We start from the raw sequence: 19671 nt of genomic DNA, 5'->3' as shown, positions 1-19671 counted from the left end.
AGTTGCAGTGGGGGAGATTTAGGTTGGATATTAGGAAAAACTTTTTCACTAGGAGGGTGGTGAAACACTGGAATGCGTTACCTAGGGAGGTGGTGGAATCTCCTTCCTTAGAAGTTTTTAAGGTCAGGCTTCACAAAACCTTGACTGGGATGATTTAATTGGGGATCGGTCCTGCTTTGAGCAGGGGGTTGGACTCGATGACCTCCTGAGGTCCCTTCCAACCCTGATATTCTATGATGGTAGCAACAGTGGCATCTCTATGGTCAAATATTCAAACTGATGACGTTAGGTGCCTAAATCCATATTTAGCAAAGCACTTAAATACATCCTTAAATGCAAACACATTCTCAAGTCCCATTTAAGTCAGTAGCAATTAAACATGGTCCTAAAGTTAAGCATATGCTTAAGTTAACTGTGATTTATCAATAGCCCTAACTCATGCAATTAACAAAAAAATTAATCGCAATTAAAAAAATTAATCCCGATTCATTGCAGTTTAAAGTCGCACTGTTAAACAATAGACTACCAATTGAAATGTATTAAATATTTTTGGATTTTTTTCCTACATTTTCAAATACTGAATACTGATTTCAATTATAAACACAAAATACAAAGTTTAAAGGGCTCATTTTATATTTTATTGCAAATATTTGCACTGTAAAAAACAAAAAACAGTATTTTTTCAGTTCACCTCATACAAGTACTGTAGTGTAATCGCTATCATAAGAGCACAACTTACAAATGTAGATTTTTTTTTTGGTTTTGAGTGCAGTCATGTAACAATGTAAAACTTTAGAGCCTACAAGTCCACTCAGTCCTACTTCTTGTTCAGCCAATCACTCAGACAAACAAGTTTGTTTACATTTTCCGGAGATAATGCTGCCCGCTTCTTATTTACAATGTTATCTGAAAGGGAGATCAGACGTTCACATGGCACTTTTGTAGCTGGCATTGCAAGGCATTTACATGCCAGATCTGCTAAAAAAATTCATTTGCCCCTTCATGCTTTGACCACCATTCCAGAGGACATACTTCCATGCTGATGATGCTTGTTAAAAAAATTTTTTTTTTTAAGTTAATTATATTTGTAACTGAACCTCTTAGGGGAGAATTGTATGTCTCCTGCTCAGTGTTTTACCTGCATTCCACCACACATTTCATGTTATAGCAGTCTCGGATGATGACCCAGCATGTTGTTCGTTTTAAGAACACCTTCACTGCAGATTTGACAAAATGCAAAGAAGGTACCAGTGTGAGATTTCTAAAGAAAACTACAACATTTGACCCAAGATTTAAGAATCCTAAGTGCCTTCCAAAATCTGATAGGGACAGGGTGTGGAGCATGCTTTCATAAGTCTTAAAAGAGCAACACTCAGATGTGGAAACTACAGAACCTGAACCACCAAAAAAGAAAATCAACCTTCTGCTGGTGGCATCTGACTCAGATGATGAAAATAAACATGCGCTGGTCTGCACTGATTTGGATCATTATTGAGCAGAACCGATGCATGTCCTCTGGAATGGTTGTTGAAGCATGAAAGGACATATGAATCTTTAACGTATTGGCACATAAATATCCTGCAACGCCGGCTACAACAGTGCCATGAGAATGCCTGTTTTCACTTTCAGGTGACATTGTAAATAAGAAGTGGGCAGCATTAACTCCTGCAAATGTAAAAAAAACTTGTTCGTCTGAGTGATTGGCTGAAGAAGTAGGACTGAGTGGACTTGTAGGCTCTAAAGTTTTAGATTGTTTTGTTTGTAAATGCCTTTTTTTAAGTTCAAATTATAAAGAGATTGCACTGCAGTACTTGTATTCAATGAATTGAAAAATACTATTTTTTATTTTTACAATGCAAATATTTATAATAAAAAATAAATATAAAGTGAGCACTGTACACTTTGTTCTGTGTTGTAATTGAAATCAATATATTTGAAAATGTGGAAAACATCCAAAAGTGTGTATAAATAGTATTCTATTATTGTTTAACAGCACGATTAATCTCGTGATTAATCGTGATTAAAAAAATTAATCACTTGACAGCCCTAGCTTAAATGCTTTGCCTACTAGTGGACTGCTGCACTGGGGCCTAGATTTTCAGAGTTGCTAAGCAACAAACAAATCTCATTGAAGTCAGTGAGAGCTGCATGTGTTCAGCACCCAAGTTTTAAAGTTATGACCTCATTGTAGACAAGGTGCTGTTTTTTTCACCATTGTGTTGTCTAGAGCTCCTCTGGGCACTTAGGTGACACGATGGTAAGAAAAGTAGACTGCCTTAGGAAAGAATTTACCCTGACATATTTGGGGATGGAGTAGCTGCTAGAGGGATGTAATTTTTTTTTTTTTATTCCCGCTTTATTTGCTGTTTTGTTTTTAATAGAATGGGAAATACAGGCTACTGTATGACACCTTTCTTTATAACTAGATTTATGGAAAGGTGCCCAGAGCATAAAATGGGCCTATTCATAAATCCAAATACATAACAAATACAGAAATAAAAAGCTTCAATTCTTTTCTGGGAATAAATTTGCAAAATTTTCTTTTTGTGATTTGAATCAATTTGCAAATGTTTTCAGGGTGAAATTCACACCAGGGCCAGGCAAGACCTATCTGAAACCTTCCTGCACATCACCTAGGGAACAAACAAGGCTCTACCATCCCTGTCTAGCCTGGACTGCTCTTTCCAAGACCTAGGCAACATTTAATTGACATTCAAACTTATTTTGAGAGCTTAAGTGGTACCTAGTTCTCGTACTTACCCTCTGCAGAGCAAACATACATTTATATTGCGGTAACACCTCAAGAACACAGCCAAGTTCAAACCCATTGCGCTAGGTGCTGTACAGTCATATAATACAGCCCCTGAATAACTCACAAAATATTCAAGCAGGATTGCACATAGCCACGGAGTCCTAAGATGCTTTCAAAAGTTAAAGGGGGGGGGGGAGCACCCCAGCCAGCTCCATGAAAAGAAGACTGCATTGAGTGAGGTGGAAAGGTGCAGAAATGGTGAAAGATGGCTAGACAACCCCCAGACCATAAGATGACAAAATGGGAAAGGAAAGCTATAGTGAGGAGGAGAAAATCAGATGGGGTCATCTCCAAACCTTCACAAAAACTCCCAAAACATGTGGCTCTTTTTCTGGGCTGACTGAACCTCTCCTTAATTAATAGTATATGGGTAGATTTAAAACTAGATTAAAACTCCAGCTCTGCTGCTCTTGTGCACTCAAATCTCCCACTGACTTCAGTCAATTTAGGTTGGGTTTTCTCTACACGTTTAGGCTAGACACAGGACTTGGGGTAACAGCTACAGGAATGTTTAATAATTATTTTGACCACAGGAGGGCTCCCATGTTTCATGAATGCACCTAGAAATCCATTGAAAATAGTGAGAATAATTTATGGCAAAGGAAAGACTAGGGTGATAGAGTTGAAACAAAGTGCATCCTTTAGTTCAGGCTGAAGTCTCCATGCAGCCAAGAAGTTACATAAATTGGAAACATTATATATAAAACACTTTCTTCTTCAACAAAACACCAAGAAAGAAAAGAACAAAGGTTTGCCTGCAACTTTTGTTTTTATTATGTCTCCATAAAAGGGGCACCTACTGAAATGTGTGATGTTAGCTTGTATGTTCTCCTGGGGGGACCACCACAACTTCTTGACACACGCCCTCAACAGAGGACGTAAGAGCTCCATAGGCTTTTTGTTAGCTCATTCTCCAGGGGTGAATTTTAGAGGTCCAACTCAGCTCCCATTGAAGTCAATGGAAAGACTCCCCCCAGCCTCAATGAAAGTTGCATTGGGTCCAAGTTTCAGTATTTGAGAGGAAGGCTGGCTTCGCCTATCAATTCCAGTCCTGTACAGATAGAAGTGATCATGCTCTTTTTCTTACTTGGCTTCGAGTCACAGGGGCGGCAATACTCAATTTATTCTATTGAGGAGTTATGTTAAATCTGTATTTACCCAAGAGTTTGTATTAACCTGGTCTAACAGGTCAAGGCCTGCACTGAGAATTTCCATTTCATACTATAGATCATTGACCTAATAGACTTGATGTCTTTAAGTGGTTCCAGGCAGACACCACCCACACGAAGTAGATTTAAACATCTTACAGACTCTTATGAAATTTTTCATTTACAAAAACTGGTCCTGTGTTCCTGGGGTGGAAATCAAAACTGGTGTCTTTTTTTTAAAATGTCTTAATAAATTATAATTTACAAAAAGTAGTTTGTTGGAAGGCACCAAAACCAGATTAGAGTTCATGAGTAACACCCCCGAGAAAAGCTAGCATTAGATTCAGTATTTGCACAAAGAAAAGGAGGACTTGTGGCACCTTAGAGACTAACAAATTTATCTGAGCATAAGCTTTCGTGAGCTTATGCTCAAATAAATTTGTTAGTCTCTAAGGTGCCACAAGTCCTCCTTTTCTTTTTGCGAATACTGACTAACATGGCTGCTACTCTGAAACCAGTATTTGCACAGTATCATTCTAAAACAAGCCAAACAGACAACTTCTAAATTTTAAAAAGGTCTTAAAGCCACGAGATACAGGGAGCCCTGAAACTTGATTTTTGGTAGTATTATTTTGCTATTCCTTTGTAGCTATTCCTGGGTCGATCATCATAGAGCACTTCACAGCTATCAGTGATTTAAACCCCACAACATCCCCATTAGTTAGCTCAGTATTATCCTCCACATTTCTACACATGAAGAAACAAAGGCAGAGAGCTATTTACTTGACATGCGCAAGGTCACCTAGGAAGACTGAGTTAGGAGTGGACAAAAGAACCAAGATCTCCTAAGTCCCAGTCCTGTGCCCTAATTGTAAGGTCATAGTTCTGAGAGGTTGAAGGGCAGGAGTTTTAATGGAAATTGAGGCAGATTCTCATTTGAGGTGGGTCAATAGGCATAGTTATTCACTGTTGGGAGTTTTACGCTACCCAGTGTAAATGCTAAAGTATATTACAATTTTAATTTGGGTTGTCTTTCACACACATGGTTTCCCCACACACTTTGTAAAGTTTGATTACAGCTGAGCCACAATAGTGACATTACACTGTAGTTAAGGTTGGAACTAGCTGTCTCTTACAGGACCAATGGGAACTCCTTCCTATCTCCCCACCCTCTTCAGTTGAAACCTCTTCCAGAAAGCTGTTTCCTACCTAAATTTCATATGTAATTCTCTCACCAGAGAAGAGGGCTTTTTTGGTATGGAAAGTCTGAGGTTAACCAGATCAGATGTCAAGGGGTTGACAATTGAGAGCTCTCTCACCTGGCTAACAGTCTCTCAGTTAGAGCCTGGTCTACAGTAGACAGTCTACTCCAAGAATTTGGTTTGGAGGATCTTATTGTTACGTTGCCCTCAGTAACTATTGTACAATCATCCTCTCTAAACCAGTCCAATACAACTGCTTGTTATAGGACGATGAACCCTTGACTTCTCCATCAGAGCTTGCAGTCTCGGCCAAATTCCGCTCTCACTTACTCCCATGTAATTGTGGTGTAACCCCATGTAACCCAGTGGAGTTATTCCTGATACATTACTGCAAGGAGTTCCAGGATCAGGCCCTTAGACGGTGAACCCTGTTAACCCTTTAGCTGTTTATGGTCATCTATATTTTTATTTTTAAACCCATGGCGAGCGCTTTAGAGTACAACCATATCCTTAAAAATATAAACAGAGAGCTCACTGGTGTGAAAAATGCTCATTAAGATGTTTCCTAAGAAGTCATGGACCTCTCTCGCTAGCTGCCCAAGTGCCTCTCTCATATTTCTGCAGCTGACGCAAACCCCATCTCCCCCTAGCTGACATCTTACAATGAGCTAGAGTCTAAGGTACTTCCTCCACCCTGCACAGAGGTATTAAGAACCTCTACTGAATATATGGCTCTGTTCCTTCCTCACTCCAGAAACAGGCTTGATTTGCCCCTTTACCTCATTAATGCCACACAAAATAGCAAAGAGGCCAGGCTACCACATTGAAACATGCAGTAGCATGAAAGGAGCATGCATTGCATTGTCGTTTGTTGTTGATACAGTGAAAAGCTCCAGTAATTGGTGCAGTCTTTACAACACACCAATGAAGCCCATTATATGGACAAAAGAAGGGACAGAGCTAAGGCTGCTTGCAAAATCTTCTCTCAGTCTCCTGACTTTTACACTTGTCTTTACAGCTACATGTTTCTCATCACTTTAACACATTTAAAACCTTAGGGGTTCTCAGGACAAATTATTTGGTGGCCTCAGAGGGCAGCCACCAGCTCTTGCTAATAAAGTGTTTTAGGAAAAAGTGAGAGAGCTGCCACCAGCTTTAGGAAAAACAAATAAATATGCACATATACACGTCCAAATCATTGTAATTTAGTGCTAGCTAGTAAGTCTGTTGTGAAAAGCGATATTTACAAACATACAGGTATCACTTTTCACAGCAGACTTACTCAGCTCTGGCAAGCCTGGGGACAAATTAAGCCCTGGATGGGGGGGTCAGGGGAGGCAGTGGATGGCTGGGGGAGGTAGCAAGGAGCCAGAACCTGAAGCCCTGTAGCCAGGGCCCAGGGACGGAGCACGAAGCTGCGTGGGTGGACTCTGAGGCTGGAGTCTGAAGCCCCACAGCTAGAGCCTCCTGCCATGCCAGGGCCCCACCATCCCTGGGAAGGCGGAGAACTCACTGGCTGCCTGATCCTCCCACATTTTGTCCCAGATGTCTCCAGAGCGGGGCAGGGCAACCAGGAGCAACAGGAAGCAGGGGGGCACTGTTTTGCCCCCCCATCACAGCCCAGGAGGCTGTGGCCACAAGAAGAGCCTCTGGTGGCTGCATGTGGCCATGGTGTCCGCATTTGAGAAACACTACGAGTAGGCCAATTGTTAACCTTAATTTCACTTTTCAAATGTGGGTAGTTTCTAGACAAAATATGTTTTCCCCTGGAAAAAAATTTAAAGTTGTTTTTGTAAATCTGAGTTTCTCTTTCTCCCCTAAGTGGCCATGATCCTGGCTGCATAGCCCTGTCCTAGGAGTCAGATCTCTTCGGTAGAAAGTGGGGGCTAGCACTCTATCAGGGGAGGGCTCAGAAGCAGGCTAAGGTGAAAGGGGCGGGACCTGGGGCTAGTCTTCCCGAATGGGGGGGTTCACACACCGCCCATGTCTCTCCTCTCCCTTTCATTCCAATTTTCTCCCCTCTACCTACCATGTCAATCAAATCAGTCAGAGCTAGATTCTCTCTCTAATGAACAGTTCTGTTTGCTGCACAAAATTTTACAGCTGTCCCAAAAACATAAGAATGGCCATACTGGATCAGACCAAAGCTCCATCTAGCCCAGTAGCCTGTCTTCCAACAGTGGCCAATGCCAGGCACCTAAGAGGGAATGAACAGAACAGGTCACCATCAAGTGATCCATCCCCTGTCGCCCATTCCCAGCTTCTGGCAAACAGTTCCAAGGTAAATTCTCATGAAGAAGATTCCCCATTTTGGTCAAGGCTTCCAACATTCTCTAGCAAGTTCCATTTGCAGGGTCAAACAATTATATCTTGCAAATCTACTATTAATATTAGTCTGATTTCTTCACCTGCTAAATTCCCTATGGCGAAATGTGCACAACAAATCCCAGTGACCTTTTGACCAGCAGATTCAGAAAACAACGATAATGATGTTATGCTTCAAAATAACTAGGGTTGTCAATCACAGTTAACGCCTGGGATTAAACTGAAAAAAAATTAATGTGGTAATTTTAATGCATTAATCACATACCTCTGGGCAGGGAGGGAGGCATCGGCGGTGGGGGCGGGGCGGGGCAGGGGAGGTGCGCTGAAGTCTCAAAAGGAGAGAGCGGCTGAAGCCCCCAGCCCCGCACCCCAACTGGGGCTGAAGTCTGGAGCCCCAAGCCTATATTTGAAAATCTAGAAAACCACCAGAATTTTTAAATAAATGGTATTCTACTATGTAACAGTGCAATTAAAACGGTGATTAATTTTTTTAATCGCTTGACAGCCCTAAAAATAATTAATGCATGCATTAGTTGTGAACACTACATTATGCAAGAGGAAAACTTTAAAGAGACTGTTCTTTGTGCACTGAGATTCAGTAAAATATTTAAACCGTTTACATCTCATTGGTTAAAACTTTTGACTTGTAAATGCAAAGAAACAAGTGGTTTTGTTTACCGCAGTTTACTGCGGCGGTGCTGCTTTTTATGTCAATATACATTTGGTAAATGTTAGCTTGTACTCTGTAGTGATGGGCTGTTTGCAGTAACCTTGGGAATACTGTTCTTATCTCGTATTTACACAACAAGTGCAAAGAAGAAACTAGATTAGGTTTTTTCCAGTGTTTAAAATACCTTTTCTCCTGTCTTGAATGAGGGCTGAACTTTACACACACCAAACACATATGGCCCCACTTTGAAGCTGCCCAGTTAATAGATCATCATCCATTTGCTGGAAGCTTTATTCTCACAATATATACTTTTCTTATCAGCACATATTCCATACATCAGAATGGGTGCATTAGCTGTATGGCATTCCATCCAGGGGCAAACCAAAGTAAAATTCATGGATCTCGGCTAGGCTAGAGGCTACAGATTCACAGAGTTTGCATATAAAGATACCCAGAGGACCCCACCACTACAAAATGCTGGCATCCAAGCTGGAGCCTGGAGAGAGCATTGGCAGAGAGCAAGGATTGCCACTAACGCTTTGATTTGTTGTTTGGTTGGATTGGATACGGGCCCTACTGAGGCTTAATCCAGCACTAATTTACTGTACTCAATGTACTAGGCTTTTGCCTCTGGAATCCTGCATTTCAATTTGATTTAAGTCACATGAGGAATCTATTTTCCACTCTCAGCTTTCCACTTGGTAGAATTATACTACTACAGGATTTTCTCCACCTTGGCAACTCTGCCCTGGAGAGGTTTAGGATTGTGATGGTCTGGGCATGAAAACAGGAGAGTGGTATTCTAGCCTCCTGCATAGAGCTATTCACAGCTCACTGCTGCTGTGTTGAATGCACAACCGTGAACAAATGACAACCTCTTTGTGCCTCAGTTTCCCCATCTGTACAACAGAGAATAGCTACCTTGCAGGAATAGGGTGAAAGTTAGTTAATTCATGACTGTAAAAGCAACACAAGACCCCTAGATGAAATACGCTGTTCTAAGTGAAAACATTACCAGACTTTTGTAGATCAGAGGTACTTTAGCAGATGCAGTACCTGTCACAAACTACTTCTAGGTGCATTAAAATTCTCTAGTAGTAGCCCAAAATGTAGAAAAATGTGCAGCAGCTCAACTCTCTAGGAATGGGTACAATAGATGGGGTCTATGCAAAGTTCTTCAAGAAAGAGAAAGGGGGTTTCCCATTCAGTCTTGGAGTTGTGAGCAATATATCCAGGACCAAAAGTAGCATCCTCCAACAGAGAATGGTCCACCTGAGCTAGGTGGTTTCTTCAGAGAAGATGGCAGTGCTTTCTTAAAAAGGTGAATTCAAAGCTAATTTAAATTTTAACAGCTCAAAGTGACATAATACAGGTGCACACCAACTACCACAAATCCAGCTGTTCTAAACCAAGATCACTCACGAGTCAGGCCTTCCTCCCCTTTCCTTATAGTACAGATCCTGCCAACTCCTGAATTCAAGAGTCTGTGCTTATCCTGAAACAGCTGATGGCTGCAAGATATGAAATCATGTGCTTTTTGAAGGATTTTACATGTCAAAAGCTGCATTCCATCTAAAGATACGCTGGCCCATTCCTTTGTAAATAAATCGAGAGGTTGGGGACTATAGGGGGCTTGTTCTGTAATTGCCTGCAGCCATACAACGAGGTTGATCTTGCAAACATTTATGCATGCAACTTCACTCTTGGGAATAGACCCATTATATGGTGTGGAGCTACTGATAACATTTCAATAGTCCCTTTCTCCCATATGGAGCCCAAAGCACTTTAGAATCTGCATATAATAGAGGTTTCAGAGTAACAGCCGTGTTAGTTTGTATTCACGAAAAGAAAAGGAGTACTTGTGGCACCTTAGAGACTAACCAATTTATTTGACCACAAGCTTTCGTGAGCTACAACTCACTTCATCACTTCACTGCATCCGATGAAGTGAGCTGTAGCTCACGAAAGCTTATGCTCAAATAAATTGGTTAGTCTCTAAGGTGCCACAAGTACTCCTTTTCTTTTTTCATATAATATAGGAAACTGTTCTCCCATTACTGAAATATAGCCAACACTGGGGTGAAATGCAGGACCAGTTTAGCAGTTTCCCAGGAAAATACTGACTGAAAATTTCACCGGGGGGGGAGAAATCAGAACATGTCATTTCAATAAGATAAAATGTTTTGTACTAACTTTACCACTTTGATTTATATTATATGAGTCCAACTGAAATGACTCAAAATTTTAAAGTCAAAGCAAAACAGTTTAACTTAACGAAGCAACACATTTTGACCATCCCAAACTGAAATCTCAGAATTTTCATTTTGCAGGAAATTTTGGCTTTGGCATGGAAAAATGAGAATTTCTTGCAGAACTGACCAGCTCTACCACCATACAGGACATTTTATGCACCTGGATGGCAAATTCAACGTTCATTTTCCTGATAGTGACCACTCTATACACAACAAAAGCCATGGTAGTATCAGAAGTTTGGAAGTAACAACTTCGCATTTGTGGTGGAAAGGGAAGCGCAAGACACACAAGGTATTTTATGCATGTTTTCAAAATGGCCCAAAGGGAGTGGAAAGGTTCCACTGGGTAGTAATAAATTGGTTGCTTTTCTTAAAAGAAGCAATAGGGAAATTAAAAGTTAGCTTTAAAATGTTTAGTCTTCCTCCAGCGGGATTGTGTTACCTTAGAGATTTGGAGGAGCTTTTCACAGCTTCAGTTCTGTACTAAAAGTCTTACATTCACATAGCACAGTTCTCCAACTTTTGTACTGGTGACCGCTTTCACTTAGCAAGCCTCTGAGTGCAACCCCCCTTATTAACTAAAAACACTTAAATATATTTAACACCATTATAAATGCTGGAGGCAAAGCGGGGTTTGGGGTGGAGGCTGACAACTCGTGACCCCGCATGTAATAACCTCATGACCCCCTGAGGGGTCCCGACCGCCAGTTTGAGAACCCCTGACATAGCACCTTTCATCACAAAAGGAGTATTTTATATTCAGAAGCCACCACACCCATTACTCAAATGCAGCCAACATTTAACAGTTATACAACAGTTTAGGGCAAGGTGTGAATATCCTTTCCTGCTGTCGACACAATGGAAGCTAAAGCACTGCATACTTTGACAATATGAAATGAGTTAAATTTCACATTTCTCTACACACTGATCTTTAAGGCACCATTGTTCAATGAAATTAAAATACAAGAGCAGGGACGCAGACAGTCATTTCTTTAACTGGTGCCTAAAGCAGAGTGTTTAAGAGATCTAATACTCCATGGTTATATCTCAGTGTATTTTTCATTTGGAGGAAATGGAGAGAGATTAAGTCATTAAAAATTGACCTGAAGATCAAAACACACAGTACTGGTGGTCTTAGATTCAGTTTATATGAGTTCACAGGGACATTTTAACTGGAAACAGTTTTCAATCTAAAGAAAAATACCCATTGTAGGATGTGTAAGAAATTAAAGTTTGTGGTGGCAGAAAGCCCTGCCTGCAGCCTACAGAAAAATAAAATACTTCCAATGTTACCAGACAACCACAAGAGACAACTTTTATGTTGCAAGACTAGAACATTTCTCAAACAAAGCTATGTGAACTTATTTCCGTACAATCATTAGTACTTCATCTGAAAGTCTCTCCTATTAAAATGCTAATGTTGTGTTCATTGATAAATTAAGCTGACTTTAGCATTTGTATTAGAATACCAAACCTGACTGTTGGATTATTCAGAAGTACTAAAAGTATTATCTTCATTTAAAAAAAAAAAATCAATGGAAATATTAATCGTAGGTTGTTTGAAAAAGAACAGTTTTGGTTTATCCCCACACTTGTATCCCAAGGTGCGGATTGCTACAATGAGGTCATAACAAACCGGATTACCACCAAGAGAAATATGGCAAACCTCCATCGAGCCTAAAGTCCCACTCTGCCCTGAAGAACAACTTTCTAAGAACTGCAGCATAAGGTTCAGTCTGCATTGTTTATCATTAATCTCCAGATCAACTTTGCTCAAGCCACCCCCCTGTGGGCATGGCTACACTTGCAGACGTAGAGTGCTGTGAGTTAAACCCGCCTTCGGAGAGCGCAGTAGGGAAAGCGCTGCAGTCTGTCCACACTGACATCTGCAAACGCACTGGCGTGGCCACATTTGCAGCGGCTTTGGGAGCGGTGCATTGTGGGCAGCTATCCCACAGAGCTCCTCTTCCCATTCCAGCACTGTGGCTTGTGAGAAGGGGGCAGGGAGTGCGGGGCATTCTGGGTCCTGTCCCAACGCCTCGTGATGCATCGGTTCGCATCCCAGCATTCCCTTCGCTTCTGTCCACATTTGGCACCATCTTTCAACATTTTTTGTACTGTGTGCTCTGTCTTCCCTTTCGGTCTGCGGGAATGGAGCCCAAACTGCTGAGGAATATGCTGACGAGTCTCGCCAGCGCATCACGTTTGGCAGTCGAGTTATTCCTTAAGATCCAAAGTGACAGTGAGGACTCAGACGATGATATGGACTCGAGTAACGCAAACAACATGAGTTTGCTCGTGGCGTACACGGACATGCTCACCACCGTGAAAAGCCACTTCTGGGCTCGGGAAACAAGCACTGAGTGGTGGGATCGCATCGTCATGCACGTCTGGGATGACGAGCAGCGGCTGCAGAACTTTCGGATGAGAAAAGCCACTTCCATGGGACTGTGCGAGGAGCTCGCCCCCACCCTGTGGTGCAAGGACACGAGATTGAGAGCTGCCCTGACGGTGGAAAAGTGGGTGGCTATTGCAATCTGGAAGCTGGCAACTCCAGACAGCTACTGATTGGTCGCTAACCAGTTTGGAGTGGGGAAGTCGACCGTTGGAATCATGCTGATGCAAGTTTGCAGGGCCATTAATAGCATCCCGCTCAGAAGAATCGTGACTCCGGGTAACGTGCATGACATCGTGGATGGCTTTGCACAAATGGGGTTTCCCTAACTGCAGAGGGGCGATAGATGGCACACACATTCCAATTCTGGCACCAGCCCACCTAGCCTCCAAGTACGTTAATCGGAAGAGGTATTTCTCTATGGTTCTCCAGGCGCTTGTGGATCACCATGGGTGTTTCGTTGACATTAACGCAGGCTGGGCTGGAAAGGTACATGACACATGCATCTTTTGGAACACTGGCCTGTTCAGAAAGCTGCAAGCCGGGACTTTTTTCCCAGACCAGAAGATCACCATAGGCGAAGTCGAAATGCCCATTGTGATCCTTGGAAACCCGCTTACCCTTTGATGCCGTGGCTCATGAAACCCTACACTGGGAGCCTTGACAGCAACAAGGAGCAGTTCAACAACAGGCTGAGCCGGTGCAGAATGACTGTGGAGTGCACTTTGGACGTTCAAAGGTTGCTGGCGCTCTCTGTATGGGAAGCTGGACCTGGCTGATAACAGCATCCCCACGGTTATATCCGTGTGCTGTACCCTCCATAACATTTGTGAAGGGAAGAGTGAAAAATTCACTCAGGCATGGACCTCAGAAGTTCAACACCTGGAGGCTGAATTTGAACAGCCAGAGACCAGGGCTATTAGAGGGATGCCTTGAGGGAGCAATTTGAGGCTGAAAGCCAACAGTAATGTCTGGTGTGGTGCCCTGCACGGGAGTGAAGTGTGGTAGGAATCTGTGTTTGCTACGTATGATACACGGACTTGCAGGGCCTGTTGCTTTCCTGGGCTAAGGTTATGCTATAATAAAGAATGTTTTCAAAGCCAATAAATAAATTTATTGAAAAGAAACAACACAATTGCTTGGGAAACGCAAAGGGCAAGGGGATGGGGTGGGGAACAGTACAATCACAGATTTGCGTATGTCCTGTCTGGTGTGCTGTGCAATGCGTGCTGCACTTCAGGATGGCTATACTGCATGGCGATGGGGGTTGAGTGCAGTGAGTCAGGGTTGTAGTTTTCAGGGCTGGGTGGTGAAGCTACAGGTGTTGGAGGCAGCTGGTGGTGGTAAGAACCCAGATGTTGGGGAAAGTGGGTTGGAGGTGACATGGGGGCACAAGGGAAAGAGTTTTGGGACAAGGGCTGCAGCAGGGGGCGGGTGTGGTAGTGCTCCGCCTGCATGGCTACGAGCGCCTGGATCGAGTCCGCTTGGTGCTCCATGATTCTTATCAGCCGATCCGTGCTTTGCTGCCGGAGCACCGCGCTTTTGTGCCGGCGCTCCTCATTCTGACGACAGATCCTCCTTTCACTGTCCCGCCACTCCTGCACTTTTTGATTTTCATTAGCTGAATGCTGCATTACTTCATGCAGCACGTCCGCTTTGCTTTTACGTGGCCTCTCCCTGATTCTTTGCAGCCTCTTGGCCGTTGATAACCCGAACGGCTGAGATCTCAAGGTTGCATCTGTAAAGGCAAAACGCAACACTTAACAGCGGCAGCATTGTTCACACCAGACAGAGCAATGATTCCGCCATAATTAAGGGCGAGCACAGTCTACACAATAGCATAATTTGCCCGTCCCAAAGCGAGCGCACATAACCCACAGGAGCCCCAAATGGTGAGTCAGCACAGGGTCAAGCGTGACTGATTGTTTCACAGCTGTACTGTCCTCTGGGTTTCTGTGCCTTGGGGAGAGCCAACAGCAGGAGGGGGCCCCTATACTGAACACTGTCCCCACATTTTCCACAGGAGTTCGTCCTAGAAATTATCTCACTGCTGAGGGTGACCAGGGAAGCAAGGGAGGGTCTTCTACTGCAATGTGGCTTCCGCCCTGGTCCATACGCAGCGTGCCTGTGTGCAGCAATGGTCCCCCTGCCCCTCACGGCACAGTGGCGCGGACAAGTTAGCCTTACTGGGATGAGGACAAAAGTGGCTCTCCTGAAAAGCCTGCGCAAGCGCATTGCCCAAGTTCTGGATGAGACCTTTGAAGAGATCACTGAGGCCAATTACCACGATGTGAGAGTGCACATCAATGCCCTATTCCGCATCTAGGCATGCATGCAGCCCCAACCCTCCTCGGCCCAAGAGCCAGCACCAAATAACTTTCTTCCCAAAATAAAAGCCCCTTACCGGGAACCTCCTCTGGTGTTTGTCCTTCCCCAAGCACCGGCCACCACGACTGGCTACCTTCCTCCTGGCTTGAGAACAGCTCCTGGCTGCATGCATCTAGGGATTCTGGGGTGTCTTCCTCTGCCAGAGCACCCTCGCTCCCGCTTTGCTGCTGCTCCTCTTCCTGCCTTGTTGAGCTGGGCTCTGAAGTGTCCATGGTGGTACTTGGAGTGGAGGTGGGGTTGCCCCCAAGTATCGCGGCCAGCTCTTTGTAAAAACGGCAGGTGGCAGGGGCAGCACCGGAGCAGTTGTTTGCCTCTCAGGCTTTGCGGTAGGCATTTTGCAGCTCCTTCACTTTAACCCTGCACTGCAGAGCATCCTGCTCAAGGGCCATGCTGGAAAGGGGCCATGACATCTGCCAGAAGATATTGTAATCCCTGCAGCTGGGACTGGACAGATTCCTCCCCCCAAACACTGATGAGGTCCAGCACCTCGCCATTGCTCCATACTAGGGATCACCTGGCGCGTGGAGGCATGGTCACCTGGAAAGATTCGCTGAGAGCATTCCACGCCTGGCTGAGCAAACAGGAAGGGGATTTTCAAAATTCCCAGAGAATTTAAAGGGCGGGTCTGACAGTTGGTCACCTGAGGGCAGGGCAGTAGAGTTCAAAGTGATGACCAGAGTGGCTAGAACAAGCATTGTGGGACACTTCTGGAGGCCAATCAGAGCACACTAACAGACCAGGACGTCCACACTGGTGCCGCAGCGCTCAAGCGGGGGCACACCAAACGTTATTCCACTTGCCGAGGTGTGGTACCGGGAGCACTCTAGCCACGGAGTCAGAAATGCTTACTGGCCAGTATTGATTGCCTGGCCTACTACATATTCTGTCCTACGCACATAGGCCTGGTCTACACTGGCAGGGGACGGGGGTGGGATTTAAATTACGCAACGTCAGCTACATGAATAACATAGCTGAAGTCGACGTCCTTAGATCTACTTACCATGGAGTCTTCACAGCGGTAGGTCGACTGCTGATGCTCCCCCGTCGACTCCACCTATTCTTCTTGCTCCAGTGGATTACCGGAGTCAATGGGAGAGCGCTCGGCAGTAAAGACACAATAAATCGACCCCCGCTGGATCGATTGCTCTGGAGGTAAGTGTAAACATGCCCTTAGAATCAGAAAGGGGCCCTAGATTCATAGTAACTTCAGACAGCAGAACCACACTTGCAAGCATGACAAATTGGCTCAAGCTCTGTAAGTAAGAAAGCCTAAAGCATTCAGCTTCCAGTGACTCAAATATCCTCTGAAAGGAAAGCAAAGAAAGACATTAAAAAAACTGAATGTGTGGTTTATTATATTTAAGATTCTTTTTGTCTAAAGGGTTTAAATACTTCTGTCACATAGTTAATAGTAAATTAATGTAATTTTACATGTTCAGTATTTTGATATACAGTACAGGACTACAAACGTGGCAAAGGAGCACTGGAAAATTAATATTTCCTCAATGCAAGTATCGATTCTACAGCACCACTTAAACACTGTGACTAAGGATGCAAGCTGCAGTATTACAAGCACACTAAAAACCCCATACCTACATTAAACATCAGAGAAACAAAACAACTGACACAAGGGCTTAATAGTTAAGATTTGATACAGGATTAAAATACTAATATTTTTAATGTCCTGGTTTCAAATTAATAAATATAAAAACAATATAAAAATATACACCAGTTGATAGAAGGATGCACTGAGTAAAATCAGAAAGTTAAATTTCACTTTCAAATGTATGCAGGTATGTCTTTAGGGAGAGAATTTCTGTGTAGCTTCGGCTGGTCTTTCGGAAGAAGTCCAAGCTCGTAATTTGTTCAATGTCACGCACTCGTGCGGTGTGCATCTTCAGGAGATCTTCAACCCACTTGGATTCTTCCTCTGAGCTCTGAAATGAAAACAACTGGATTTAGTTTTAGTGCAGAATCTGTCCTGCCTCTGAAAGTGTATTGTACCTTTCCTAATTAGTTAGCTCCAATTAGACACATGATCTTCACATGCTCTTCCATTCAAAGTCAATTAATGGTAAATAAAGAATGCATGGAGGTATAGTTTTGGGTCAGGTCTTAATTTTAGGATTTGGATTCAAACGTTGTCAAACTTCAAAAAGAGTTGAAGTTACCTGAGAATGGCCCAATACATCAGGAGTCTTGCAAGAATAGTTGTAGATCTCCTGGTGGGACCAGATGATGGTGCTATTGGAAAATCTGTTGCTCACTCAATATTTCTGCCATTTTGTATCAAAATCTCACAAAAGGATCTTGCAACTTTGGCATAATATTATGTAAACGAGTTCTAGCCCTGGTTAGGCTTTGAACCTTTATCTCAAACTTTAGCCACAGCCTCATTCTGATCTGACCAGCATGTCCTTGCCTCATCAAATAACAATGCCTCACTACTATTTTAATCTTCCATAGATCCTCACTGTAAAAAGAATACTGACAGCCATTCAGCAGCATCATCCTTGCATGTGACTAGCCCAACTTGCCCAAGACCAAGTTCTACACAAAAGTTTTTAGTTTCTGGTTTTGGTCCTCAGACTAATGTTTTCCTCATTAACTTGACAAAGTCCCCAAGTAAAAACAAACCTATGTCATTAAAAACTAACGTCTACTCTCCCCAGGAAACAGAGTTAGACATGACCAAAAAAAAAAAAAAATATCAGAGATGCAATAGGTGAGGTTTGGGGGTCACCCTGTGACAGCCAGTAAGTGAGGGAAGTGATTGTTTGCACAGCATGGGAGTAAAGCACTGAATAATAAGTTAGAGTGTGGATCTAAAGTACATCTCTGTGACCCAGTGCCAGTCTGTTTTGATCTGCTATATTTCTCAGAGACAAAACTATTTCACCTTTAGCTCTATATGCCAATAGGAAACTAGCCAAAACAAGAAGTCTGCAAGACAAATCAAGATTTAGGGCCTTGGGGGACGGGGTGGAGTAGAGGCAGGGCCTGGGACAGAGCCAGGGGTCAAACATCCCCTGGCACTTTGGAAAGTCAGCGCCTGTGTCTGCCTCTCAGTTTCTCCATTGGTGAAATGGAAATACTACTACTGTATTATACATGGCTGCTGTGAGATTTAATTCATTAAATTTTTGCAAGTCCCAGCTGGAACCCAGAAACACAGAGAGATGTGAAAAAAGGAACGAGCAATGAAAAAAAGTGCTATTTTTTAAATCTCAGAAAAAAGTTTTGGAGAGGTTAAGGATAGTTTTTACCCCTCACAGTTCACCCATCCCTACAGAATTGGAGGTTAGACACAGCCAGACACTCATTTGAATCAGATGGAATACCATGGTGCAAGAACAGAGCTGATATGGTGATCTCAGGATCAGCGCCATTTTGTCCAATTACATTTTTCTCTAGTTTATCAAGTGTTTTTTTGCCACATGAAGATGGCAAATAGTCATAATTTACATAATGTTGTACATGCACACAACTGTAAATATACACAGCACTGTAAGCATAGGGAGTGAATGGTGCACAGCAGATATCAAGGCTGATGAATTTATACTCTAAAGGCGTATGTGAAGACAAACAAGACAAAACAGAATAGGGTGTGGCCATTAGTTTGAACATTTCATGGGTAAGTAGGACTAACTTTCCTGACAGAGGAGTGAAAGCAATGGATTATATTAGCAGAAAGGCTAAGGCCTACAGCATGGCTTAGAACAAAGATTTGAACAGAGTGTCCAAGCAGGACTGGGTGCAGGAGGAAATCAGGGCAGAGGTTTAGGAAGCAGTGAAGTTATAGGAGTTTTGAAGGTTAGAAGCTGGAGCTTGATTCAGGGAAGGGAGAGCCAATAGCGAGATTCAGAGAGGAAGGCGATATACAAAATAAACTCAGCATCGTAAGTTTATACCTACTCCAAAAAGCGCACAGCATTTAAATATTGATAAGACACATTCCCATCCCAAAAAGTTTACAGTCTAAAAATAAAACAATAAGTTCAAGAGAGAGAACATGGGAATTAGTGATAGGGAGAAGACTGCTCAGAGATTTGGGGTTTCAAGGAAGGAATTGAAGGAGAAGAGAAAAGGTGCTTGATGGATAACAGGAGGAACAGTGTTCCAGGAGTATTGTGGGTAGACTTGGAAAGTTTACTTCTACTTGCAGCTGGACCAGCAGCTCTGGCTTTGTGCACCAAGACAACATAAACACAACATGGCTCTGTGGATGAAGTGAAACCAGTGGACATGATATACCTTGACTTTAGCAAAGCTTTTGATTTGGTCTCCTACAGTATTCTTGCCAGAAAGTTAAAAAAGTATGGATTGACTGAATGGACTATAAGATGGATAGAAAGCGGTCTAGATTGTTGGGCCCTCTACTTGATACCGGCTGCCAACTAGACATCAAGCCATTGATCACTACCCGTTGAGCCCAACTTTTCTTGTTTGACTACAGGCAAGACATTCTGGGTTAAGTCC

The 19671-nt window shown here is 43.1% G+C and overlaps 2 protein-coding genes across 4 annotated transcripts in view; both read right to left on the bottom strand.

Moving 5' to 3' along the window:
* Positions 1-13975: 13975 nt before the first annotated feature.
* LOC141981285 (uncharacterized) lies at positions 13976-15584 on the bottom strand. The gene is made up of 2 exons (XM_074942967.1): positions 15209-15584; positions 13976-14542 (listed from the first exon to the last, which is right to left on the bottom strand). The coding sequence occupies exons 1-2, from the start codon at positions 15402-15404 to the stop codon at positions 13989-13991; spliced, it is 750 nt and encodes a 249-aa protein (XP_074799068.1). The 5' UTR covers positions 15405-15584; the 3' UTR covers positions 13976-13988.
* A 946-nt stretch (positions 15585-16530) lies between these two features.
* Positions 16531-19671, bottom strand: part of ENPP2 (ectonucleotide pyrophosphatase/phosphodiesterase 2) — a 106877-nt gene continuing 103736 nt past the window's right edge. For 2 of the 3 annotated variants that reach the window (XM_074943911.1, XM_074943909.1), the window contains exon 25: positions 16534-17129. In XM_074943911.1, the coding sequence (XP_074800012.1) occupies positions 16959-17129 (171 nt within the window). In that variant the 3' untranslated portion in view covers positions 16534-16958. Of the gene's footprint in view, positions 17130-19671 lie in introns of all 3 variants that reach the window. The other variant, XM_074943912.1, reaches the window with a different exon arrangement.

Source organism: Natator depressus, chromosome 2 (genome assembly GCF_965152275.1).
Source record: "Natator depressus isolate rNatDep1 chromosome 2, rNatDep2.hap1, whole genome shotgun sequence".
In the NCBI taxonomy this organism is placed as follows: domain Eukaryota; kingdom Metazoa; phylum Chordata; order Testudines; family Cheloniidae; genus Natator; species Natator depressus.
The sequence above is the reverse complement of the archived record's forward strand: the minus strand, read 5'-3'. Positions and strand labels throughout refer to the sequence as shown.